Raw genomic sequence first — 23,741 nt, 5'->3', positions numbered from 1 at the left:
TTTAAAAAATATCTGGCATTGATCTTTGCCTTCTAAAACACAGATTATAGATTTTTTTAAACATTTTAATGACTCAGCCTTAATTATAAATGTCTAATTATTATGCTGCACCATCATTTAATGTAGGACTTTGGGAAATACTAATCACCTTTTTTTAATTGAAGTAGAGTTGATTTACAATGTTTTGTTGATTTCTGCTGTACAGCAAAGTGATTCAGTTATACATACATATACATTCTTTTTTATATTCTTTTCCATAATGATTTATCTCAGGATAACTGAATATAGTCCCCTGTGCTGTACAGTAGGACCTTGTTGTTTATCCATTCTATATATAATAGTTTGCATCTGCTAACCCCAAACTCCCGGTCCATTCCTCCCCTATCGCCCCAACCTGCCCCAGCAACCACAATTCTGTTCTGTCTGTGAGTCTGTTTCTGTTTGCGTGGCTTGCGGGATCTTAGTTCCCCAACCAGGGATCGAACCTGTGCCCCTTGCAGTGCAAGTGCAGGGTACTAACCACTGGACCACCAGGGAATTCCCGTGTCATATTTTAGATTCCATATATAAGTGATATCATATGGTATTTGTCTTTCTCTTTCTGACTTACTTCATTTAGTATGATAATCTCTCGTTCCATCCATGTTGCTGCAAATGGCATGATTTCATTCTTTTTATGGCTGAGTAATATTCCTGTGTGTGTGTGTGTGTGCGTGTGCACGCACACGCGCACACACATATATATACATCTTCTTTATCCATTCATCTGGATAGGTTGCTTCCATGCCTTAGCTATTCTAAATAGTGCTGCTATGAATATAGGGGTGCATGTATCTTTTTGAATTATAGTTTTGCCTGGATATATGCTCAGGAGGGGGACTGCTGGATCATATGGTAACTCTACTTTTCTGAGGAACCTCCATACTGTTCTCCATAGTGGCTGCACCAACTTACATTCCCACCAACAGTGTAGGAGGGTTCCTTTTCTCCACACCCTCTCCAGCATCTGTTATTTGTAAACTTCTGAAAGATGGCCATTCTGACGAGTGTGAGGTGGTACCTCACTGTAGTTTTGATTTGCATTTCTCTAATGATTAGTGATGTTGAGCATCTTTTCATGTGCCCACTGACTAACCAATTTTAAAGATTAAGTGACCATAAAGACTGTTAAACTCTTAGAACCAATCTTAGATACAGCTATCATTTTGCATGCCTTTTTTAATATGTGGCTTTTAACATGCTGCTACTCTGTGACCATTTTAAGGAAAACACGAGTTTTTCAAAGTTCTCTGAAAGCACTGGCATCCACTTTAGCTCCTGAAAGGCCTTCCTTATCTCCTTGTCCCTGTGTTGGTGGGTATGAGCTTGTTAAACTATACAAACACCCCCCACAAGCCACATCTCTGCCCCACAAACTCCAGTTCAAATACTGCTTCTTTCACAAAGCCTTTCCCAACCAGCACAGGCTTAGCTGCTCCCCTCTCCAGGCAACCACACCCTACACTTTTGTTTAGCACTTAGTATAACATATTTTAATTCACTTTTTACCAGTTACTCTCCAGGGCCACACTGGATACTTCTTGAGGGAGCTATCTTTCCTTATGCAAAAGTTTCAGGCTGGGGACTTCTCTGGTGGTGCAGTGGTTAAGAATCTGCCTGCCAACGCAGGGGACATGAGTTTGAGCCCTGGTCCGGGAAGATCCCACATGCCACGGAGCAACTAAGCCCGTGTGCCACAACTACTGAGCCTGCGCTCTAGAGCCCGAGAGCCACAACTACTGAAGCCCGCGTGCCTAGAGCCTGTTCTCCTCAACAAAGAGAAGCCACGGCAATGAGAAGCCCGAGCACCGCAACAAAGAGAAGCCCCCGCTCGCCGCAACTAGAGAAAGCACACACACGGCAACGAAGACCCAATGCAGCCACAAAAAAAAAGTTTCAGGCTGGTGTCGAGGAAATCATCGAAGATTTGTTGTCTACAAAGTGTTCAAAGCTATTTCATGAACCAAAAGTAGCCATAATGATGGCACGCAATTTTCATGGTTTAAAAAAAAAAAGTGATCACTGACTACCAAGATTAGACAGAAACACCCAAATAACATCAATATGGGTTAAATGCCTTTTTTTTCACTTTCGTTATTATTCATTTTATTATTATAACTCAATGATAACTCAGGAAGAGTGCTATTTTAAAGGTCTTTTAAAATGAATGGAAGAGTATCAGGAATTCCTGTCAAGGGGAAAAGGGAGAAAGAAAAACCTATAGATTAAATGGGACTTAGAAACTTATCAGTCAAATGCAACGTATTTGGATCCAGATTCAAACCAACTGTTACGGGACGCAGGCATGAGGAGGAAACAAAATGTAAATGAATATCAGGGGGAAAAATGAATATGGCCTAATTCTTTGTAATCTCAAGGAATTATTATTATTTGTTTTTAGGTGTGACAAGTATATTTTGGTTCATAAAGAGAGTTATCTTTGAGAGTTATATACTGAAGTATTTATGGATGAAACGATGTAATACTGGGCTTTCTGTCAAAACAATGGTGGTGGGGTGGTGAGGAGTATAGGAGAAACAAGGCTGGTTGTGTGGCAATGGTTATCAAAGGCGAATATTGAGCACATGTAGCTTAATTATATTTTCCTTTCTGTTTGCGCATGCTCAAAATTTTCCAAACTAAAAAGTTAAACTAGGGCTCCCCTGGCGGCACAGTGGTTGGGAGTCCGCCTGCCGATGCAGGGGACACGGGTTCGTGCCCCGGTCCGGGAAGACCCCACGTGCCGCAGGGCAGCTGGGCCCGTGAGCCATGGCCGCTGAGCCTGCGCGTCCAGAGCCTGTGCTCCGCAACGGGAGAGGCCACAACAGTGAGAGGCCCGCGTACCGCAAATAAATAAATAAATAAATAAAAGTTAAACTAATAATTTTTTAAAAAGCATTAGGCGTCCCCACTGCTTTCTGCCTTTGGATAGATTCCTGCTATCCGGCAGGAACTGCCATTCCCACAAATGGGCTGTAACATGCTGTCCCATTCCTTTCTGAGGTTCGTGGCCTTATACAGACAACATCCTATTCCTACTTCTACCCAGCACTGGAAACCCAGCCCTGTCATCCTCATTCTACCTAAGACAGAGACCCCATCAACCCCCACCATAGCTGAAGATTAAATCAATAGGTCAGTTAACAAGAGCTCTGAGAACCATGCTTGCTTTATCAGACAGCCTGGAGCTAAGACCACATTCCAGCCAACTCATCTCAAGGAACAAAAAAAGGAAATACAGTCGTCCCTCAGTATCCAGTGGGGACTGTTCCAGGATCCCCATGGACACCAAAATCCAAGGATGCTTAAGTCCCTTATATAAAATGGCATGGTATTTGTGTATAACCTATGCACACCCTCCTATATACTTTAAATCATCTCTAGATGATTTACAATGTGTAATACAGGCAGACAGACCTCAGAGATATTGCAGGTTCAATTCCAGATCACTGCAATAATGCAAATGTCGCAGTAAAGCGAGTCACACGTATTTTGTGGTTTCCCAGTATATACAAGTTATGTTTTCACTGTGCTGTGATTCATTAAGTATGCAATAATAGCATTATGTCTTTAAAAAACAACGTACATACCTTAATTTTAAAAAATACGTTATTGCTAAAAAATGCAAACCATCAGCTGAGCCTTCAGTGAGTTGCGATTTCTTTGCCATAGTACCGTTAAAGATCACTGATCACAGACCACCATAACAAATATAATAATAATAATGACAAAGTTTGAACTATAACAAGAACTACTAAAATGTGACAGAGACAAAAAGTGAGCAAATGCTATTGGAAAAATGGTGCCTGAAGACTTGGCTTGACACAGGGTTGCCACAAACCTTCAATATATGAGAAAAACAGCATCTGCGAAGCACAATAAAGTGAAGTGCAATAAAGCAAGGTATGGAGGCTTCCCTGGTGGCACAGTGGTTAAGAATCCGCCTGCCAATGCAGGGGACACGGGTTCGAGCCCTGGTCCGGGAAGATCCCACATGGCGCGGAGCAACTAAGCGCGTGCGCCACAACTACTGAGCCTGCGCTCTAGAGTCCGCAAGCCACAACTACTGAAGCCCATGCGCCTAGAGCCCATGCTCCGCAACAAGAGAAGCCACCGCAATGAGAAGCCCGCGCACCGCGACGAAGAGTAGCCCCCGCTCACCGCAACCAGAGAAAGCCCGCATGCAGCAATGAAGACCCAACACAGCCAGAAATAACTTTTTTTTAAAAACTAAAAAAAACCAAAACAAGGTATGCCTGTACAATGAAAATACTATGTAAATAGTTGTGAACACAATATAAATGCTAGGTAAACAGTTGTCAGCACGTGGTAAATTCAAGTTTTGCTTTTTGGAACTTTCTGGAATTTTTTTCAAATATTTTTGATCTGCAGATGCAGAATCCATGGATACAGAGGGCCAACTATAGAATATCACTCTGTGTTTCTGTAGAGCTAAACTCCAGCACCACACTGCCTGAAACTCTCTTCCCCTAGATACCAGGATGCCTCCATAGTTCTCCACTGGAAAGGCCTTCCTTCCCTCGCCACTCTAGATGTAATGGTGCTCTGGCTCCTTGCTCTTCTCAATTTCTATTTTTTTTTTTTTTTAGCCATGCCACACAGCTTGTGGGCTCTTAGCTCCCGGATCAGGGATTGAACTTGGGCCCTCGGCAGTGAGAGCCCAGAGTCCTAACCACTGGACCACCATGGAATTCCCTCAATTTCATTTTGTAGCACTTACTGCTACTTGACAATGTGTTATATATTTGTTCATTTATCACCTCCCCTTTCCAAAATGTAACCTCCGTGAGGGCAGGGGCTTTGCTTTGTTTGCGGCTGTGTGCTCAGATTCTAAACAGTAACTGAAACGTAAAAGGAGATCAAATACATATTTGCTGAATGCTCAGGATCCCAGGAAAATACAACTAAATATCAAGGAGGATTGAGAACAGAAAGTTGATACTATTAACATAAACTAAGAACACACACTTCTACCACCCACACGTCCACACCCACTTCATGCAATAGAAGGGTGGCTTCATGGCACTGCAGTTATCCACTCTCACATTTAGACTGCTCTAAAGAGCTTGAAAGATCTGTGACTATAGGAACACATGAATAAGGGTTATGTATGTCAGCTTGTGCCAGAAAAAACCTAGTGGGAGCACAGTACCTTCACGTGCCCGCTTTGGTATTTACAATAGGCACAAATCATCTCAGAATTTAGGGTGCAGTGCGAATTACACTAGAGCTTTTAGAGGCCACAGGTCTCTGTCATGCTTCAGTCAAAAATCAGTGCTTTCCTCCTACTTCTTCTCCTACTCCAATTCTACCAGCTAGAAATCCCCACCAGCCACCAGCCAGATTGCAGCAACATCTAGGAAGCTGGCCATGCTGGCAGGTGGTCCAGGATGTCTGGTTGTGGCCTGACCGGGCTCTACCCCTCAGCTGCCATGCGATCCTGGGCAAGGTGCTGCACCTCCATTTCCTCATTTGTCAGTCAGGGGTCAATCACAGAGTCTATTTCATAAGGCTGATGTGAGAATTAAATGACTTAAACGTAGGTAAACAGCTTAGACCAGTACCAGGCACAGAGTAAAGGTTAATTGTCTTAGCCGCCATATTCAATATTATTACCACCACATCTGAACGCCCTCATACAGGTACACTTCCACATAATTCTAGGTAGTACTCATTCTCGAGAACATAGAAAAAACAGATGGTCATTTTTTTTTAAACCTGAAAAAACTGGTGAAAATAGATAGTGTGTCATAATGCAATGGCGAGTCTGCTGTAAATCTTTGTTGAATGAATATCAGGAGAAAAATACAAAGTTTTCAGAAAGGCAGATAAATATTATTCAATACCCTCAAAATTCATGTTAAATAGGATCTACTCAATGCACTCAGCGTAGCATCCGGCACATGGAAAGCCCTCAACAGAGGGGAGCTATTATTCACTACTACTGTGATCATGTATCTCAAGGCAAAGTGGGATTTTAAAGACTTCCAGGTCTGAGCTCTCTTCCTCTCCACACAGCCTAGAAATCCACAGAAGACTGAGGCAAGCTCCAACTGTGCCCTGCTGTCCTCTCCATAAGATTTTCTGCTTTTGTCTTCTTAACATATTAAGATTCTGCCTGAGACTCGATTTAAATGCAACTGCTCCAGGGCTAACAAAAATCTAGAAAGCATTGATATACTTCAACACAGTCTTTTACAGATGAAGACACAGGGCCTTGGTCCAGCAACTTATCCAAGATCGTCACCATGGTCGGCACTCCTGGGGAACTAGAAATCCAGGCTCCCCAGATCTCATCTGGGGATCTTTCCATTACTGTGCACTATTCATCCATGGACAAATGCACCAAAACTTCTACCAGAAACAGCTACCCAGATTTCCACCCCACTTAAAGATGGACTTGTTATTTTACACCCCACCACTCACCATAATTTCTCTCTGCTCTTCCAGATTCTTCAAAAAGTTAGAAAATTCACGTAACGAAGCATCTGTAAGAAGAAAGGAATGATTATTTCATGGCCAAAGCAAAGGAAAGCCAACCAAAACCCAGTCTTTACGCACCTATGCAGCGTTCATCGTCAGTCTCTGCATCACCGATAAACTCAAATTTGAAGTCTCTGAGTGAATGAGCAAACTTCCGCTGGGCTGCCGAAAGACCTGGAAAGAAAGATGGAGTGATTACTTGGGTCCTTGTTTCAGGTCAAGGCTCAGCAGGAATTGATTCTTCCTCAGATGGCAGAGCTGTAGAGCTCTCCTCCACGTGAGCTGTGAGGAGACACAACCCAACTCCTCGGCCAAGGGGCCCATCATCCCACCCGGGCACTCTCTGGTGGCTTGTCTTCTATGCTAATGCTCTGGGATGGAGCAGGTGCGGGAGAAATATATATATTGTTCCCGGAAGCACTTTCCCTTATCTCTACTCACTCAGGTCAGAACTTCCCGGACGCAGAAGTTCCGGCTATGATTAGGAGCACACACACCTGATAGTATCTCCCAGGGCTGGATGAGATCCAGCTGGCTGCCAGGGTTTCAAATATTAAGGGTCTCAAAGCTCAAAGTCAGCCAACCAGATGCCCTTAACTGATGGTCCAACTCCAGCCAGAGAGAGCCAGAGGAATCAAAGTGTTCATAGAAAACAGCAGCAGGAACGGAAACCAAAGGCCACGCTTAAGTGGCAGAAAGAATTCATTCTGCAAAAGACCTACAGGTCCTCATTTTTCTTTCTTTTTATTGTCGTCATAGAAAATAGTGGAAAACCCAACTTCTACAACAGGCTAACAGTTATTTTATGGGCCATGCACCATGCTAGAGAATAGGTGTATTTTTAACTTTACTCAATACTCTTGAGAGTCTCTATTTAACCATGGAATGCCAAAGCTCCGAGATGTTAAATAACTGGCACAAAGTCACACAGGTACTACATCAGCAAAAGTCTGATCTATTCCAGAGCCATCTGTCCAAAACCCATGCCCTGACCAGGGTACAATTCTGCCTCTGGTCTAAAGCACTTTCAAAGAAGCTGCTTCCCGACTCCTGCACCCTGTATGGATCCCGGCTCATTACAATGAATACTGACAGATTGTGTTAAAGTAAAACTTCAGGTCAAGCAAACTGAAAAGTTGAACAAAACAAAACACAATCCATAATTTCTGATAAGAGTATTCCGGCAAAAAAATAAATACGAACAAAAGCGAAGCACACAGTATAAATGCTGAGGGCTGTTTTGAATAAGTTGGTAAGATAGTAGGAGCAGCAATCTTCTCTTTTTTAGTCATTGTATTATAGCTAACAGACAAGGAATGAAAGTAAAACATTATTTTTACATTGGAAAACATTCTTTTTTTTTTTTAACCAACTCTTGACCTCCAATCATTAAATACAATGGTTCCCCAATGCCCTCCTCGACAAGCTGCTTCCTCTCACTTCTTAAACTTTCTAATCATGCTCACCAGATCTTTCAGCTGCTGTCATGGTCTGGTTTCATGTTTTACTTTTTCTTAACAGACTCTATTTTGGAGTAGTTTTAGGTTCACAGCAAAGCTGGGCACAAGGTACAGAGATTTCTCCTAGACTCCCTGCCCGGACACACGCATATCTTCCCCCATTATCAACATCCTCCACTGTCACAGTTTTTGAAAGCTCATTCTTCCAAATCTAAACCAGAAACCTTTTAGAAGATGATACAGGATTGTAATTTCTTACCCTTGGAGTAGAGAAGAAAAGCAAAACCATAATGTATAATGTGATGGATTGCAAGCACTGTCTGAATTCTCCACCCCTCCTTTGTAGGAGCTTCTCTTTTCAGTGGGACTCTGCAGCTCCTCGGGTAAAAGGTAGCGTCTATTTTCCCACCCCTTGAAGCCGGGCTGGTCTTGCGGCCAAAGAATGTGGTAGAAGTGACACTGCGCTAATTCGGAGCCTCTAGCTCTAGAACCTTTGCACACCCACGCTCCACTCCCTTGGAAGCCTCTGGCGTCCACGTGATCAAGCCCACACTAGCCTGCTGGGTGATGAAAGACATGTCGCCTAGGTCCCCTACCTATGGCCCCATCGGTCAGACATCCCACCCTCAGAAGCAGAGCTTCCCGCCATGCAGGAGGCAGTCCAGATGAGACCATACTGCCCAGTGTGCTGAGTCCAAACTGAAATAAATAAATGGCTGCTGTTTAGGCCCCTGGAAGTGGGGGCGATTTGTTACAAAGCAATCAATAGACTAATAGAGAAAGATTAAAAAACCTGACTGCATTAAAATTTTAAAGACATAAAAAGAGTGAAGAAAAGCACACACCCCGAAGGCACAAATAACAGCTATGAATCACTGAGGTAAGGCAGAAAGGCCAATACAAAATGGGGCAAAACGCCTGAAAAAGCCCTTCACAGAAGGAAGTAAAGGAAATCCAAATGGCCCAAAACCACATGAAAAGGTGCTCAAAACTCATTAGTGATTATAAAAGTGAAAAGAAAACCTCAGCATACCTCAATACACTCATGAGGTTGGCAAAATGTAATTAAGTCTGGCAACCTCAAGAATTGGTGTATGTCGAGCAACAAAAATTCTCATATACTGCCAGCGAGGGTGAAAACTGGCATAATTCCCTTTTAAGTACTTTGGCATTTTCTTGTAAGTTTGATGATACCCTACAACTCCCAATTGACCTTCTAGGTAAATTCCCAAGATAAACTTTTGCACACGTGTGCTTACAGACATGTACTTTCTATAGCAGAACTGACCACAGCAATAGCCTAACACTGGAAAAGCAAATACCAAACAACAACCAACAGATGACTCAATTATACTATATTCATACGTTATAAAGTACAAATAACAATAAATGTATGTATCAACTCAGGTTAACCTCACAATTTGGAGAGAAAGAAGCAAGCCATGAAAGAATACACACAGTATGGCTCTTTCATATAAAGTTCAAAGCAAGCTACACTAAACCCCATGTTTGGATGGCACATACAGGTCACAAAATTACAGAACAGCAAGTAAGTCATTATCTCAAAAGTCACGCGATGTTTACCACTGGAAGCAAGGGAGGGTGACAGTCAGACAGCTACAAGGGGATTCAAGGTATTTTAGTTCATAACCTAGTGGTGAGTCTACGGCTATTTGCTTTATCCTTCTTCTTTAAAACATACGCTTGGTTCATATACTTCTGTACTTCCACCATAATTCCACGACTAAACAATAAAAAATTTTTAACCGTAAAAAAGTAAAGCCTGGCTATTGGGGTCACTCCCAAGTTAACTATTCTGTTGTAATCCAGGAAACCTACCATTATTGCCTACGATCTGGCCACACTGGCTTGCTCTTGGTTCACACGTGCCCAACTCATTCCAGAAGGGCACTGACAGTCTTCAAAGTGCTGTCCCACCCCTGGAAGCGCTCCTTGCCCAGCCCCACCTTCACCTGGCTGGCTCCTTCACAGAACCCTCCCCCTCGCACCATCACCCCCAAAAGAGCATCACCCCTCTGCCCTAAACTCTTCTCGATCCCACGGCGCTTAATCTTCTTCATATTTAGTATTTCCTCCAGGTTATCTGTTCTGCTGCAGAATACCCAGTCCCTGAGACAGCAGCCGACAGCCTCGTGCTTCCCTGCATCCCTGAAACAAAGACCACACAGGGCTTTTCTTTTTGAATTCATTTCATGCAGCTCTTTCCAAATATTAAGCGTGTGGGCTTATTATCATTTCTAATAACTTTATTCCATTTTGCTAATGCTTGCTCTGCCAGTTCTCAAAAGGGGCATGTAATTGGTTCTGTTTGTGTGTGTGTATACGTGTATATATGGGTGTATGTCTATATGTACTTATTTATAAATATTATATATAAATAATATACAAATGTGTTTATAATATGCATATAACTATAAATACTGGTATAAATTCTATTTTTCCCCTCTGGAGCCATTTCCTTTGAGTACTTTATCCAAAATTACCAGATCAGGGACTTCCCTGGTGGCGCAGTGGTTAAGAATCCACCTGCCAATGCAGGGGACACGGGTTCGAGCCCTGGTCTGGGAAGATCCCACATGCCGCGGAGCCCCAACTACTGAGCCTGCGCTCTAGAGCCCACGAGCCACAAATACTGAGACTGAGTGTCACAACTACTGAAGCCCACGCGGCTAGAGCCCGAGCTCTGCAACAAGAGAAGCCAACGCAATGAGAGGCCCGCGCACCACAACGAAGAGTAGCCCCTGCTCACCGCAACTAGAGAAAGCCTGCGCACAGCAACGAAGACCCAATGCAGCCAAAAACAGATACATAAAAAATAAATAAATTTATTTTTTTTTAAATTACCAGGTCAAAGGATATCTTAAAGACCATGCTTTCTTATGGTCAGGGCAGGATACTCTCCAGAAAGCTAAAATTTAAATGCATCTGTTTTTCAAGACGTATTTCATAATTCCTAATCTCATTAGTTGACAATGTTTATAACAGTAGACTGAATTTGGGTTCGTTTGCACAGCTAATACAATATATTTCTCCCTATGTAAATAGCATGCTTTTCTCTCTTACCTCTGTGCTAGGTACTGTAGTTACATCAAGTCTTTATTTTAGCATATAATCATTTTTCCTCTCTGTTGACTTTTCTGGTGTTATTAGAATTCATTATGCAAAATTGTTATTGTTTAAAAACTGGACCACACCAAACTCCCGTTCCATTTAAAAATCATAAATTTATCACCTGTTCGTTATGTAGTACATTTTAGATTTATTCTCATGTAGTTTATACTTTTATAGATATCTTCTGCCTTTCCAAACATAACATAAAATCATAAGACAGTTTACTACATTTAGTACAGTCCATTGAAAAAGCACAAAGATGCTTTGTGCAAAAGATAATGGTTTATCATCACACATGAAACTCAAACGGTCTAAATCACAAAGGCTGGCAGCACTCCTCTACTAGGGGAAGATGGTGAAGGGCCCACTGGATAGGACTGCCTTTATTCAGTGCCTACTCTATGCTAACAGACTCACAGATATTATTTCATTTATTCCTTATAACCAGCCTACAGGGTAGGTGTTGATGTTACCTTATTTTACAAATGGGTTAAGTAGATTCAGCGATAGATTAGTGACTTGATCAAGGTCACAGGCCTCTTCAGACGGTTGGTATTATGTCCTGGAGGCAAAGGATCAACTCCTCGGTTTCTCAAGCTTCTACCAACATCCTTTGCATCACATCATTCTGACTTTCGGGAGATTTAACTTTATTCCCAGGGCCTGTGCACAGATCTCAACTATTATCTTAATGGCTCTAATGCAGAACTCTAAATGAAAAGTTCATGTATGTGTGCCTCCATGCCCCCAATCCTCTCCTGCATGCTAATTCCTGAAGACTGTAAATTAACATGCTCTCCTGAAACACCTTCAAGGCTGGCATATATATATATATATATTTTTTTTAATATCTTTATGGGAGTATAATTGCTTTACAACGTTGTGTTGGTTTCTGCTGTACAACAAAGTGAATCAGCTGTAAGTATACATATATCCCCATATCCCCTCCCTCGTGCATCTCCCTCCCACCCTCCCTATCCCACCCCTCTAGGTGGTCACAAAGCACCGAGCTGATCTCCCTGTGCTATGCAGCTGCTTCCCACTAGCTATCTATTTTACATTTGGTAGTGTATACATGTCCATGCCACTCTCACTTCGTCCCAGCTTACCCTGTCCCCACTGTGTCCTCAAGTCCATTCTCTACGTCTCTGTCTTTATTCCTGCCCTGCCCCTAGGTTCATCAGTACCGTTTTTTTAGATTCCACATATGTGCGTTAAGCACACGGTATTTGTTTTTCTCTTTCTGACTTACTTCGCTCTGTATGACAGACTCTAGGTTCATCCACCTCATTACAAAGAACTCAATTCCGTTCCTTTTTATGGCTGAGTAATATTCCATTGTATATACGTGCCACGTCTTCTTTATCCATTCACCTATCGATGGACACTTAGGTGGCTTCCATGTCCTGTCTATTGTAAATAGAGCTGCACTGAGCATTGTGGTACATGACTCTTTTTGAATTATGGTTTTCTCAGGGTATACGCCCAGTAGTGGGATTGCTGGGTCGTATGGTAGTTCTATTTGTAGTCTTTTAGGGAACCTCCACACTGTTCTCCACAGTGGCTGTATCAATTCACACTCCCACCCGCAGTGCAGGAGGCTCCCTTTTCTCCACACAAGGCTGGCATATATTGATGGGCACTGCCAAGCCTGCGTGTGCACGAAATGCAACAGCTGACTTTAAACAACTGAAGTGATCTGCACACTTTCAAATAAACTTGCCACTTCAGAGTCTCCCAGAGTAAGACTTTTAGGTCTTCGACCTGCAGACCAACGGGAGAGAAAAGCACAGGCACTAAAACTCCTCCCAGGGTTAGGAGCAGTTTGAGAGAGGAGCAGTTGTATTTGAGACCTGCTGAGTTTGAGAAGCAGCACACCACGTGGAGAGATCCAACCACAGTTTAAATCCAGGTTCAGAGAACCCCCGGACACTGGCAGGAATTGCCCCTGGTCACCCTTGATGGTTTGACAAATGAGAAAATTCTTTCTTACAGCACAGCCACGTATGAACAGTTTTCAGCGATCATGAACTATTAGACGCATACAGGCACTAGGAAGGGTGGGAAACCTCTCTAATCGGGTTGGTCTACTTCACTGCTAAACAGCCTCCTGGGTACATGAGAACCCCTGAAGTTACAAGCCCGGCCCTGCGAATAAGGCTGTAACTCTCTCCTGGAACTTTCGGCCCCACCAAAGCACTAAGTGGTATACCTGAGGAAACGTGGCATGCTAATTCCGGGCTTGAAAAGAAAAATGAAACAGCAGATAAATGTGCCTTTCTCAGTAAATGTGAAGCTCAGGATTCTTCACCAACCATACCAGATTCTGAACTCCTTTTCCCAACAGGCAAAATTGCACTTAGAAGCTCACATTCCTCGGCATGGTGAGACCCAAATCACTAGATTATCAAATATGCAAAGACTCTGCCAGGGGAAGCTTTGCTACCCATCCTGCCCATCAAAACAAGTCCCCAAATTCTTCTGTGTTTTATTTAAAGAACAGGGTACAGACTCTTAAGAACTTAATATCTTTCACGTCAGATTCATACCAAGGAAATAATGCTAATGTTAATCCAAGGAACTTGGAAGTGAAACAAAATTCCTCCAGCACTGTGGACTGACTTCTCATTTTCCTTCGTGGTTTCCAGATTTACAGAATTGGCAGCAGCGCTATGTACAAGAGTAGCATTCTGGCCTCTCTGTACCAGTCAAAAAGCAAGAAAATAACTCACTGGATATGTTTTAAGTGGTGCGAACGTCTCCCAAGCCCCAAATGCATTACTGAGCTAGTGGAGGCCTGAAGGCCACATCACAAGCTGTTCTAGGAGCAGCTCAAGGGCCAGCAGGGTCTCTGTGACTGCTAGGTCAAGGTCCTCCTGGCCCTAACTCTCCGATTCCAGCCCAACCGGAGTGGCTATGTAGTGAGTTCTTCTTAATCAGAGAATAAACACCATCTAAAGCCACTAGATTGACCTGAATTGACAAATGTATGGGGTAAAGGAACACAAGCTGAGTCCCCAGACATGCAGATGCCTCAAAACAAATGCATAAACCTGGACTCAAGACGCAGTATGATACATGACAGACAACCAGATAACTGTTGATCAAAGTGACCAACTCATCAAGAACACGTAAGAAGGGAGTGCCCTGGGCACTGCAGAGAGTCCACAGGCAGGTCCACACTGGACACCACCACTCAACCTTCACCGCCCCCCATTCCAGACTTCAGCTGCACTGCACGCACTCAGCAAACACGGACAGTCTTCTTGGACGAGGGTCTGCGTACAGAGAGAGGACCTGCCACAGCAGGCTGTCAGATGAGAAGTGCAGGCTGGCGATCACCCGGCTTCCTGGTTTTCGAACTGTCTTTGGCCACACATCGCTTCGTTCAGAGGAGAATCTTATTTACGGTGAGAACAGTAAGAACAGCTAACATGTCCGTATTCGTTTCCTACTGCTGCTGTAAGCAACTACCGCAAACCTGAGTGGCCTGAAACAATACAAATTTATTATTTTACATTTCTGGAGGTCAGAAGTCCAAAATGGGTCTCTCGGGGCTGTATTCCTTCTGGGGGATCTAGGGGAGAATCCACTTCCGTGCCTTTTCCAGCTCCTAGAGGGTGCCCACATTCCTCTGCTCTTGGCACCTGGCCACCACTCACATCACTCCGACCTCTGCTTCTGTCATCACATCTCCTTCTCTTACTCCTTTAAGGATCACCATGATTACACTAGGTCCACCATGATAACCCAGGATAATCTCACCGCCTCAAGATCTTTAATTGCACCTGCTAAGTCTCTTTTGCCACCTAAAATAACATTCACAGGTTCCAGGGAATTAGGAAGGGACATCTTTTGGAGGGCCATTATGCTGCTTACCATACCTGATAATGTCAGGTACTCTCCTAACCACTTAACATTTATTGACTCATTGGAGTATCACCGCAACTCTACGAGACAGGTTCTGTCATTATGCCCACTTTACAGAGGAGAAAACTGACGTACACAGGTCAAGCAACTTGTCCAAGATCTCACAAGTAGTAAGTAGTGGAACGAAAAAATAATCAAAGCTGCTCAGGTGGAGGTAGGATGAAGAACCCTGCCCAATTGGTCCCCATCTCCCACTGAGTGCTTCCTGGTGAGACCACACCCTGCAGGACCCAACCTGAAAATCACTGACAGTCTCACCCTCACTGAACAGTCGGGAAATGAAAGTGCACCTTTGGACAACTAGTTCAATTTCACACACCTAGCTCAAGGACAGCACTAACTAGAATCCAGGTTTTAGCACAGAACCCAGTTTTACTACAATTTGGTGAGGCACAGAATGACAGTAACAGGTGTCCAGGTTAGTGAGGTATACATGGCCCACCAGTTGGACAGCATGACCCAGAGAGAGGCTGCAAAGGACACGCATGTGTGTGTGTGTGTACACGCATGTTGTGTGGTAAGGGGAAGTGTTAAAGTATGAAAAATATCCAGGACAACACACTCTCAGCCTCCACCTTCTGTAATCACACGAGGAAACAACAAGAGCTGACAAACAATGTGATGACAAGACTGCATGTTGAAAACTAGGATGGCTGACATGTCGGGAGAAACACCTGAACCTGAGCAACAAACACTGGTAGTCCTGAAAGCTTCTGCACAACCAAGGAAACCAACGACAAAACAAAAAGACAACCTACGGAATGGGAGAAAATATTTGCAAACGAAGCAACTGACAAAGGATTAATCTCCAAAATATACAAGCAGCTCATGCAGCTCAACATCAAAAAAACAAACAACCCAATTAAAAAATGGGCAGAAGAACTGAATAGACATTCTTCCAAAGAAGACATACAGATGGCCAGACACGTGAAAAGATGCTCAACATCATTAATCATCAGAGAAATGCAAATTAAAACCACCATGAGCTATCACCTCACAGCTGTCAGAATGGCCATCATCAAAAACACCACAAATAACAAATGTTGGCAAGGATGTGGGGAAAAGGGAACCCTCCTACACTGTTGGTGGGGATGTAAACTGGTGCATCCACTGTGGAAAACAATATGGAGGTTTCTCAAAAAGCTACAAATAGAACTACCATATGACCCAGAAATTCCACTCCTGGGTAATATATCTGAAAAAAATGAAAACACTAATTCAGAAAGATACCTGGGGGCTTCCCTGGTGGCGCAGTGGTTGAGAGTCCACCTGCCGATTCAGAGGACACGGGTTCGTGCCCCGGTCCGGGAAGATCCCACATGCCGCGGAGCGGCTGGACCCGTGAGCCATGGCTGCTGAGCCTGCGCGTCCGGAGCCTGTGCTCCGCAACGGGAGAGGCTGCAACAGTGAGGGGCCCGCGTACCACCAAAAAAAAAAAAGATACCTGCACCTCAGTGTGAATAGCAGCACTATTTACAATTGCCAGAATAGGGAAGCAACCTAAGTGTCCATCAGCAGATGAATGGATAAAGAAGATGTGATATAAATACACAATGGAATACTAGTCAGCCATAAAAAAGAATGAAATTTTTGCCATTTGCAACAACATGGATGGACTTGGGAGTATATTATTATGCTACATGAAATAAGTCAGAGAGAAAGACAAATACTATATGATATCACTTATATATGGAATCTAAAATAATACAACAAAATGTAACACAAAAGAAGCAGACTCACATATATAGAGATAAAATTAATGGGTACCAGTGGGGAGAGGGAAGGAGGAGAGGCAAGATAGAGATAAGGGATTAGGAGGTACAAACTATTATATATAAAATAAGCTATAAATAAATAAACAAGCAAACTAGTAAATAAGCTACAAGGATTTATTATACAGAACAGGGAATATAGCCAATATTTTATAATAACTATAAATGGAGTATAACCTTCAAAAATTGTGAATCCCTATGTTGTACACCTATAATTTATATAATATTATACATCAACTACATCAATAAAAGTTAATTAATTAATTTTAAAATGGTGGTCCTAGGGCTTCCCTGGTGACACAGTGGTTGAGAGTCCGCCTGCCGATGCAGGGGACGCAGGTTCGTGCCCCGGTCCGGGAAGATCCCACATGCCGCGGAGCGGCTGGGCCCGTGAGCCATGGCCGCTGAGCCTGCGCGTCCGGAGCCTGTGCTCCGCAACGGGAGAGGCCACAACGGTGAGAGGCCCGCATACCTCAAAAAAAAAAAAAAAAAAAAAAAAAGTGCCGGACCCAGAGCCCCTACTTCCTACACGGGTAGGTTTTATAGCACATGACCCTAGGCAAACTTCATTAGGGCTAAATGAATAAGGACAGAACAGGCCCCACAGGCCAGTGAGAGACAGGACACGTGGAATATGTATATACAGAAGGCAAGAGATGAGCAAATGCCACGAGATGCTAAACAATGGGTGGGTCCAAGAAAGGGTATATGGATGGTCACAATTCTAGCCATGCACTTTTTATGGTAAATTCTGAAAAATAAAGTAGCACAAAAGAACAAAGTCATCACAATTTTATTTATTAAAATGAAAGACAAGCACACACGCACACACACACACCTGAATCAATAAACCATTGTGTTCTCCTCCTTCATCCCATCCACCTTCATCTCATTCCTATACTTACAGGGACCCAAGTGGCCAGAATTCCAGTGTTTCCTCCTCAGTATTCTCTGCCTTATTCTATACACCCACACCCACCTGTGCTGTTTATTTATCCTTACTTGCCAGGCAGTGTTCTAGGCACAGGGGATACAGCAACAAACAAATCACACAAACGGATGAGAGAGGGTAACATACCAGGTCGGGGGTGGGGGGGGGGGGGGGAGTTAATCGGAGGAAAAACGGAAAAAAAAAAAAAAAAAAATTAAACGGAGGGTGGGGGGGGGAAAAACGGGGGGGGGGGGGGGGGGGGGGGGGCGGCAGTAATCTGAGATAAGACAGATAATAAAACATAAATAAATTACACAGTATGCTGGGAGCTGTTAAGCGCCAGGGAGGAAAATGAAGAAAGGTTAGGGGGATGGGAATGTGTGGGGAGGTTGTGCAGGTCTGAGCAGACCTCACAGAAAAGCTGGCATTTGTGAAAAAGCTGAAGGACGCAAGGAGCCAGCCACCCAGGGAACTGTGGAGAAGCCTTTCCAGACACAGGGGGCCGTCTGGAGGCAGGACAGGGACAGGATGGTACGGCTGGCCCTGAGTGCGGGCGGGACAGCAAGACTGAGAGGAAACAAGGTCAGGGATGACGGGGGCCAGTTCAGGAAGGACTCGAGCTTTTATTATGAGCAAGATGGGGGGCTTCTGGAAGGCTGGGAGCAGGGGAGGGATGTGACCTGACCTTCGGCAGCATTGCTCCGGCTGCTGTGCTGAGAGCAGGCTACATACAGATGGACCAGAGCAGCGGCAGGAAGACAAGTGAGGAGGTCCCTGCCCTGATCCAGGTGAGAGATGACAGCACTTCTTTCAAGAATTTCTGGAAACCATGCCAACAACTAATGAGACTCAGGGGGTCTCAACCTAATGATTTGAGGGGTCTACACACAAAAACTTCCCCAAGGATGGCAATCACCTTTGAAGCTTCATGGCTTTGGTACCAAGAAAGTCTGGTTTAGGGGCGCAGTGGTGTTCTTGTATGGGTTCAACTGTGTCCCTCCGAAATTCCTGTGTTGGAGTCCTAACCCACAGTTTTTCAGAATGTGACCTTGTTTGGTGATAGGGTCTTTACAGAGGTAATCAAATTAAAGTGAGGTCATTAGGGTGGGCGCTAATCCAATGACTGGCATCCTTGAAAAAAGGGGAAATTTGGACACAGAAACATGCATACAGGGAAGACAAGGTGAAGAGACACAGGGAGAAGATGTCCATCTACAATCAAGGAGAGAGGCCTGGGACAGATCCTACCCTCCTAGCCCTCAGAACAAACCAATTCTACCAACACCTTGATCTTGGACTTCTAACCTCCAGAGCTATGAGACAATACATTTCTGTTGCTTCAGCCACCCAGTCTGTGGTAGTTTGTTATGTCAACCCTAGGAAACAAATACACCATGACTTTTTTTTTTTTTAAGGAAAATAGGGTAACTTTGAGGTTCAAGGCAATATACGGTAGAAGAACACTACTTGCAAGTATCGTTCTTCCGGATCAGGTATTTAAGCTCAATGACGAAACGCAGTATTATTCAAACATTTTGGTACTGAAGATAGTAATTAGGCAAACAAAGTGCTTTCCAAAATGTCTGAAGAAAGGGGAGACAGAAAAACAAATAAAACCACATACAGAGGATAATGTCAAGAAAAGCCACCTTGTTAACCACAGCATATGCTTAAGGCCCAAAGTAAATATTAGCAGGGATTTAGATGTCAGGTGTTCATCTGGTTTATTGAATATAAGCTTTCCCACCCTTTGGCCACTGTATCACCATTTCATGGCACAGACTAGATACTTGGTTGCCTACCAAAGCCAAGAGTTACTGTATAACTCACCCGTTTCTCTCAAACACTTCAATATTAATTTCCTTTAAAATTTTAAATCAAATAAGATTCACCCTAGGAGGGGCTAAAACCTCCCTGTTTGTGCCCTGAGTTAAACCAGGATCACAAGAACTGCCACAAGTCCACGACCCCCATCGGAGAGAGATCACCGTCACATCCTGCACACAGGGTCCAGACGACAAACTTCATAGGAGTTCAGTGGAAGACAAACTCAAAAAAACAGTAAAGTCATCAGAAAAACACAGCACAGAATGGGGGTTGAACAGGGTCCCAAAAAGTGAGTTAAATTTTTATCACTGTAAACCACAGGGGAGACACTGAGGCATCAGGAACAAAATGGGGAGAATCCCTGAGATGGGAAAAAGGACTACAAGTACTCGGGGACCTATGTAAGTTAGGGCCTTTGAATGCAGGGAGTACTCAAGTCATGAGAATACAATTGCGAAGAGCCAGGAAAAAAAAAAAAGTGAACAACTTGTCCTGAGAACGTGCACTACAGCCTGCCCTGGGATGCCCTCTCTGCCGTTAATACAACGCGGCTTCTCTCTGAGTGTTTACTTCTCTCTCACTTCTAATTGCGTGGTTTCTTCTATTTCATATCAGTCCTTGTTGCCGGAACTGCTGCTTCCTCAGAGGGTCTGCAGCCTTGCCATCGCCTGGAGGGCCCTTTCACTGTCCTCACATCAGCTGAGATGCATTCTTTCGACGTCAGCTCCCACTGTTTGTCCCATCTATGTTCCCAAAGTAAAATTCTCAAGAGACTCAAAATGGCCTCGCTCACTGCTTTCCCACAGAAGGATGTGACAGAGGGAGCTGTCTAGTGTCCCTCCCTAGTCACATCAGCCAGTTCAGGGAGAGGAGAGGGGACGTCCCACGGTCCTCAGAGAGCCTTCTCCTCAGAGAGGCTGTGAGCAGAGCCATTCTCCCTGAGAAGAGCCGTGAAGTAGTTAGCAGACACCATGTGTCACAACGAGAGTGCAAGGCCAGCAAGTACAAAACACATCCTTTAGGAACCCTCCTACACTGCTGGGAAGAATGTAAAGTGGTGCAGCCATGATGGAGAACACTATGGAGGTTCCTTAAAAAAACTAAAAATGAGGGAATTCCCTGGCAGTCCAGTGGTCAGGACTCCACACTCCAACTGCCAAGGGCCTGGGTTCGATCCCAGGTCAGGGAACTAGAATCCCACAAGCCATGCAGCGCAGCCAAAAACAAAAACAAAAAACTAAAACTAGAGTTTCAATATGATCCAGCAGTCCCACTCCTGGGCATATACTCAGAGAAAACCCTAATTCGGAAAGATACATGCACCCCAATGTTCATAGCAGCACTATTTACAATAGCCAAGACACGGAAGCAACCTTTATATCCATCGACAAATGAATGGATAAAGAAGATGTGGTGTATATATACAATGGAATATTACTCAGCCATAAAAAAGAATGAAGTAATGCCATTTATAGCAACATGGGACGGACTTACCAATTATCATACTAAGTGAAATAAGTCAGAGAAAGACAAGTATCATATGATATCACTTACATAAATTTGGAAAAAAATGACGCAAATGAACTTACTTATGAAACAGACTCACATATTTCAAAAACAAGCTTATGGTTACCAAAGGGGAAAGGGGGTGGAGGAGAGATTAATGAGCAGTTTGGGATTAGCAGATACAGACTGCTATATATAAAATAGATAAACAACAAGGTCCTATTGTATAGCACAGGGAACAATATTCAATATCTTGTAATAAACCATAATGGAAAAGAATATGAAAAAGAGTATGTATAACTGAATCACTTTGCTGTACACCAGAAACTAACACATCGTAAATCGACTATACATCCATTTTTAAAAAATAATTTTTAAAAAACCCCACATCTTTAAATGCCAAAATTACTTCTAAAGATTTTTCCATGTTGACATACAAAATTCCACAAAAAAGTCCCTAAAGGCAGAACCCAGTCCACTGAAAAAGAATTGCAGCAGGCAGAGCCTGAGTTCATGAGACGGGCCATTTTAATGTAAGGAACTATGTTCAACATAAAGAAATGTTAACACTCAACACTGACTAGAAAATCGTTTCCAGTCCAGGGCTCCCACATGGTTGAGGTATGTGCAACAGCCAGGGAATATTTATTCAGCACCTCTGATGTGCTGGTCACTGCTCCAAGGAAGTACTTGGCATGCATGAGTTCCTTCGATCCTCACCACACCCCAGGAGGCACGCATTTCTCACTGCCTATTACGGTCAAGCACAAGAAGACATAAAGGGGTCCAGAGTGTTAAATCGTGGCGCCAGGATTTGCAGCCTGCAGCCAGCTTTAGGTCTAAAGCATCACCACCTGCTGCCTCACCGCAGGGAATGCAAACTACAGAGGCCACCGCAACTGGGCCATGACACCCTTTCCTCGTGATGCCCTCACAAAATACATGCAAATAATCAAAGCGTCTTTCTTGATGGTGTTGAAATGTAAAGGAGAGGTCAGGAATTTTCCACAAAGGTTTTGTGGGCAGCCCCGGGGAAAGAAAGGAAAGCATCCTGAAGGAGCTACACGGAGGAACCCACAGCCAACAGGAAGGAGGACACAAAGCCAACGTGGCAAAGCTGTCAGGTTGGGCAGCGAGGTCTGTCTCTTGGCTTCATGCTTCCTCAAGGGCAAGGTCAACATATACACCAAGATCCCAGACAGCAGAGCCCACACAATCCAGGCCTCTCGGGGCATATCCTGACACAAGTTGGGACCTCCCGCAAACTGGCCCTGTTCACAGAGGGAGGAGGCCTGTGTGAAGAAACAAGACGCGTGGTCAACTCGTGAACTCACTGAAAGCATGAGAAAGGTATGCACGTGCCCACAAAACAGTTTGGAAGGTAAGCCCCCTGCCAAAATAGTAACCAATGATTTTCACTATTTTCAAAATCATCTTCATTTAGCATAACTTACTTTTATGATCAGAAAAAAATCAGTTAAAGCCAAAACAAAAACAAAGAGTGGACGACAGCTGATTGTCAGGATGGGCAGGGATGTGAGACAATGTGCCTGTAATGGTTAAGTTTACACATGAACTTGACTGGGTCATGGGACACCTAGATATCGCATTAAGACTCATTTTTAGGTAGAGCTGTGAAGTGCTTCGAGAAGAGATTACATTCCAGTTGGTAGCCTGAGCAAAGCAGATGGCTCGCCCCAGTGTGGGTGAGCATCACCCATCCACGAATAAACACACACACACACGAAATTCAATGTCACCAGTAATGAAAAGAAAATTTAAATAATACCTTTTATGCCTGACGGCCAACACTATTTTCAATCATGACATTCAACCTTTGCAAGTATATGGGTAAATGAGCCCTTTCATGTATTGGTAGGGAGGAAACAAATGAAGAACCTGCACCCCACCACCGCCACTCCTCTCTTATTCCCCCCAAAAAGGGGAAAATGCAGATAATCTGGCATAGCAAACTGACAAATTTCTTTTGCGTCCATAAAAGAGATAATATATGTGCAGCATTTCCAGAGAAAACAGACAGCTAGTATAAGTACTGTTTGTTTTTTTAATATTTTATCTATTTATTTATTTTTGGCTGGGTTGGGTCTTTGGCGCTGCACGCAGGCTTTCTCTAGTTGGGGTGGGGGGGCTACTCTTCTTTGCGGTGCGCGGGCTTCTCATAGCGGTGGCTTCTCGTCGCGGAGCACGGGCTCTAGGCTTGCGGGCTTCAGTAGTTGTGGCTCGCGGGCACTAGAGCGCAGGCTCAGTAGTTGTGGCGCACAGGCTTAGTTGCTCTGAGGCACGTGGGATCTTCCCAGACCAGGGCTCGAACCCGTGTCCCCTGCATTGGCAGGCGAATTCTTAACCACCGCGTCACCAGGGAAGTCCCTAATATAAGTACTGTTAACAGCAGAAATCCCAACCACTGAACATTTGACACAGTTTACAAAGTAATAAGGTTAGTTGTCCTTTGGAAAAGCCTTATCACAAAGCTCCTTGGTGATAGGATAGCACAGTGATTGGGAGTATGGGTTCTGGTGTCAGACAGACTGGGGCTCGCACACTAGTGTCAATGGTGACCAGTTGGGTGACCCTGGGCAAGTAACCACTCCAAGCTTCAGTTTCTTCAGGGAACACTTG

At 43.9% G+C, this 23,741-nt stretch overlaps 1 protein-coding gene across 4 annotated transcripts in view; it reads right to left on the bottom strand.

Moving 5' to 3' along the window:
• Positions 1–23,741, bottom strand: part of ARHGAP10 (Rho GTPase activating protein 10) — a 334,513-nt gene that overhangs the window by 244,760 nt on the left and 66,012 nt on the right. For all 4 annotated transcript variants that reach the window (XM_029235052.1, XM_029235053.1, XM_029235054.1 and 1 more), the window contains exons 2-3: positions 6,622–6,717; positions 6,487–6,548 (exon numbers count right to left, since the gene is read on the bottom strand). In XM_029235052.1, the coding sequence (XP_029090885.1) occupies positions 6,487–6,548; positions 6,622–6,717 (158 nt within the window). The remainder of the gene's footprint in view (positions 1–6,486; positions 6,549–6,621; positions 6,718–23,741) is intronic.

Source organism: Monodon monoceros, unplaced genomic scaffold (assembly GCF_005190385.1).
Source record: "Monodon monoceros isolate NGI ecotype Baffin Bay Population unplaced genomic scaffold, NGI_Narwhal_1 Super_Scaffold_20, whole genome shotgun sequence".
NCBI classification, from domain to species: domain Eukaryota; kingdom Metazoa; phylum Chordata; class Mammalia; order Artiodactyla; family Monodontidae; genus Monodon; species Monodon monoceros.
The sequence above is the reverse complement of the archived record's forward strand: the minus strand, read 5'-3'. Positions and strand labels throughout refer to the sequence as shown.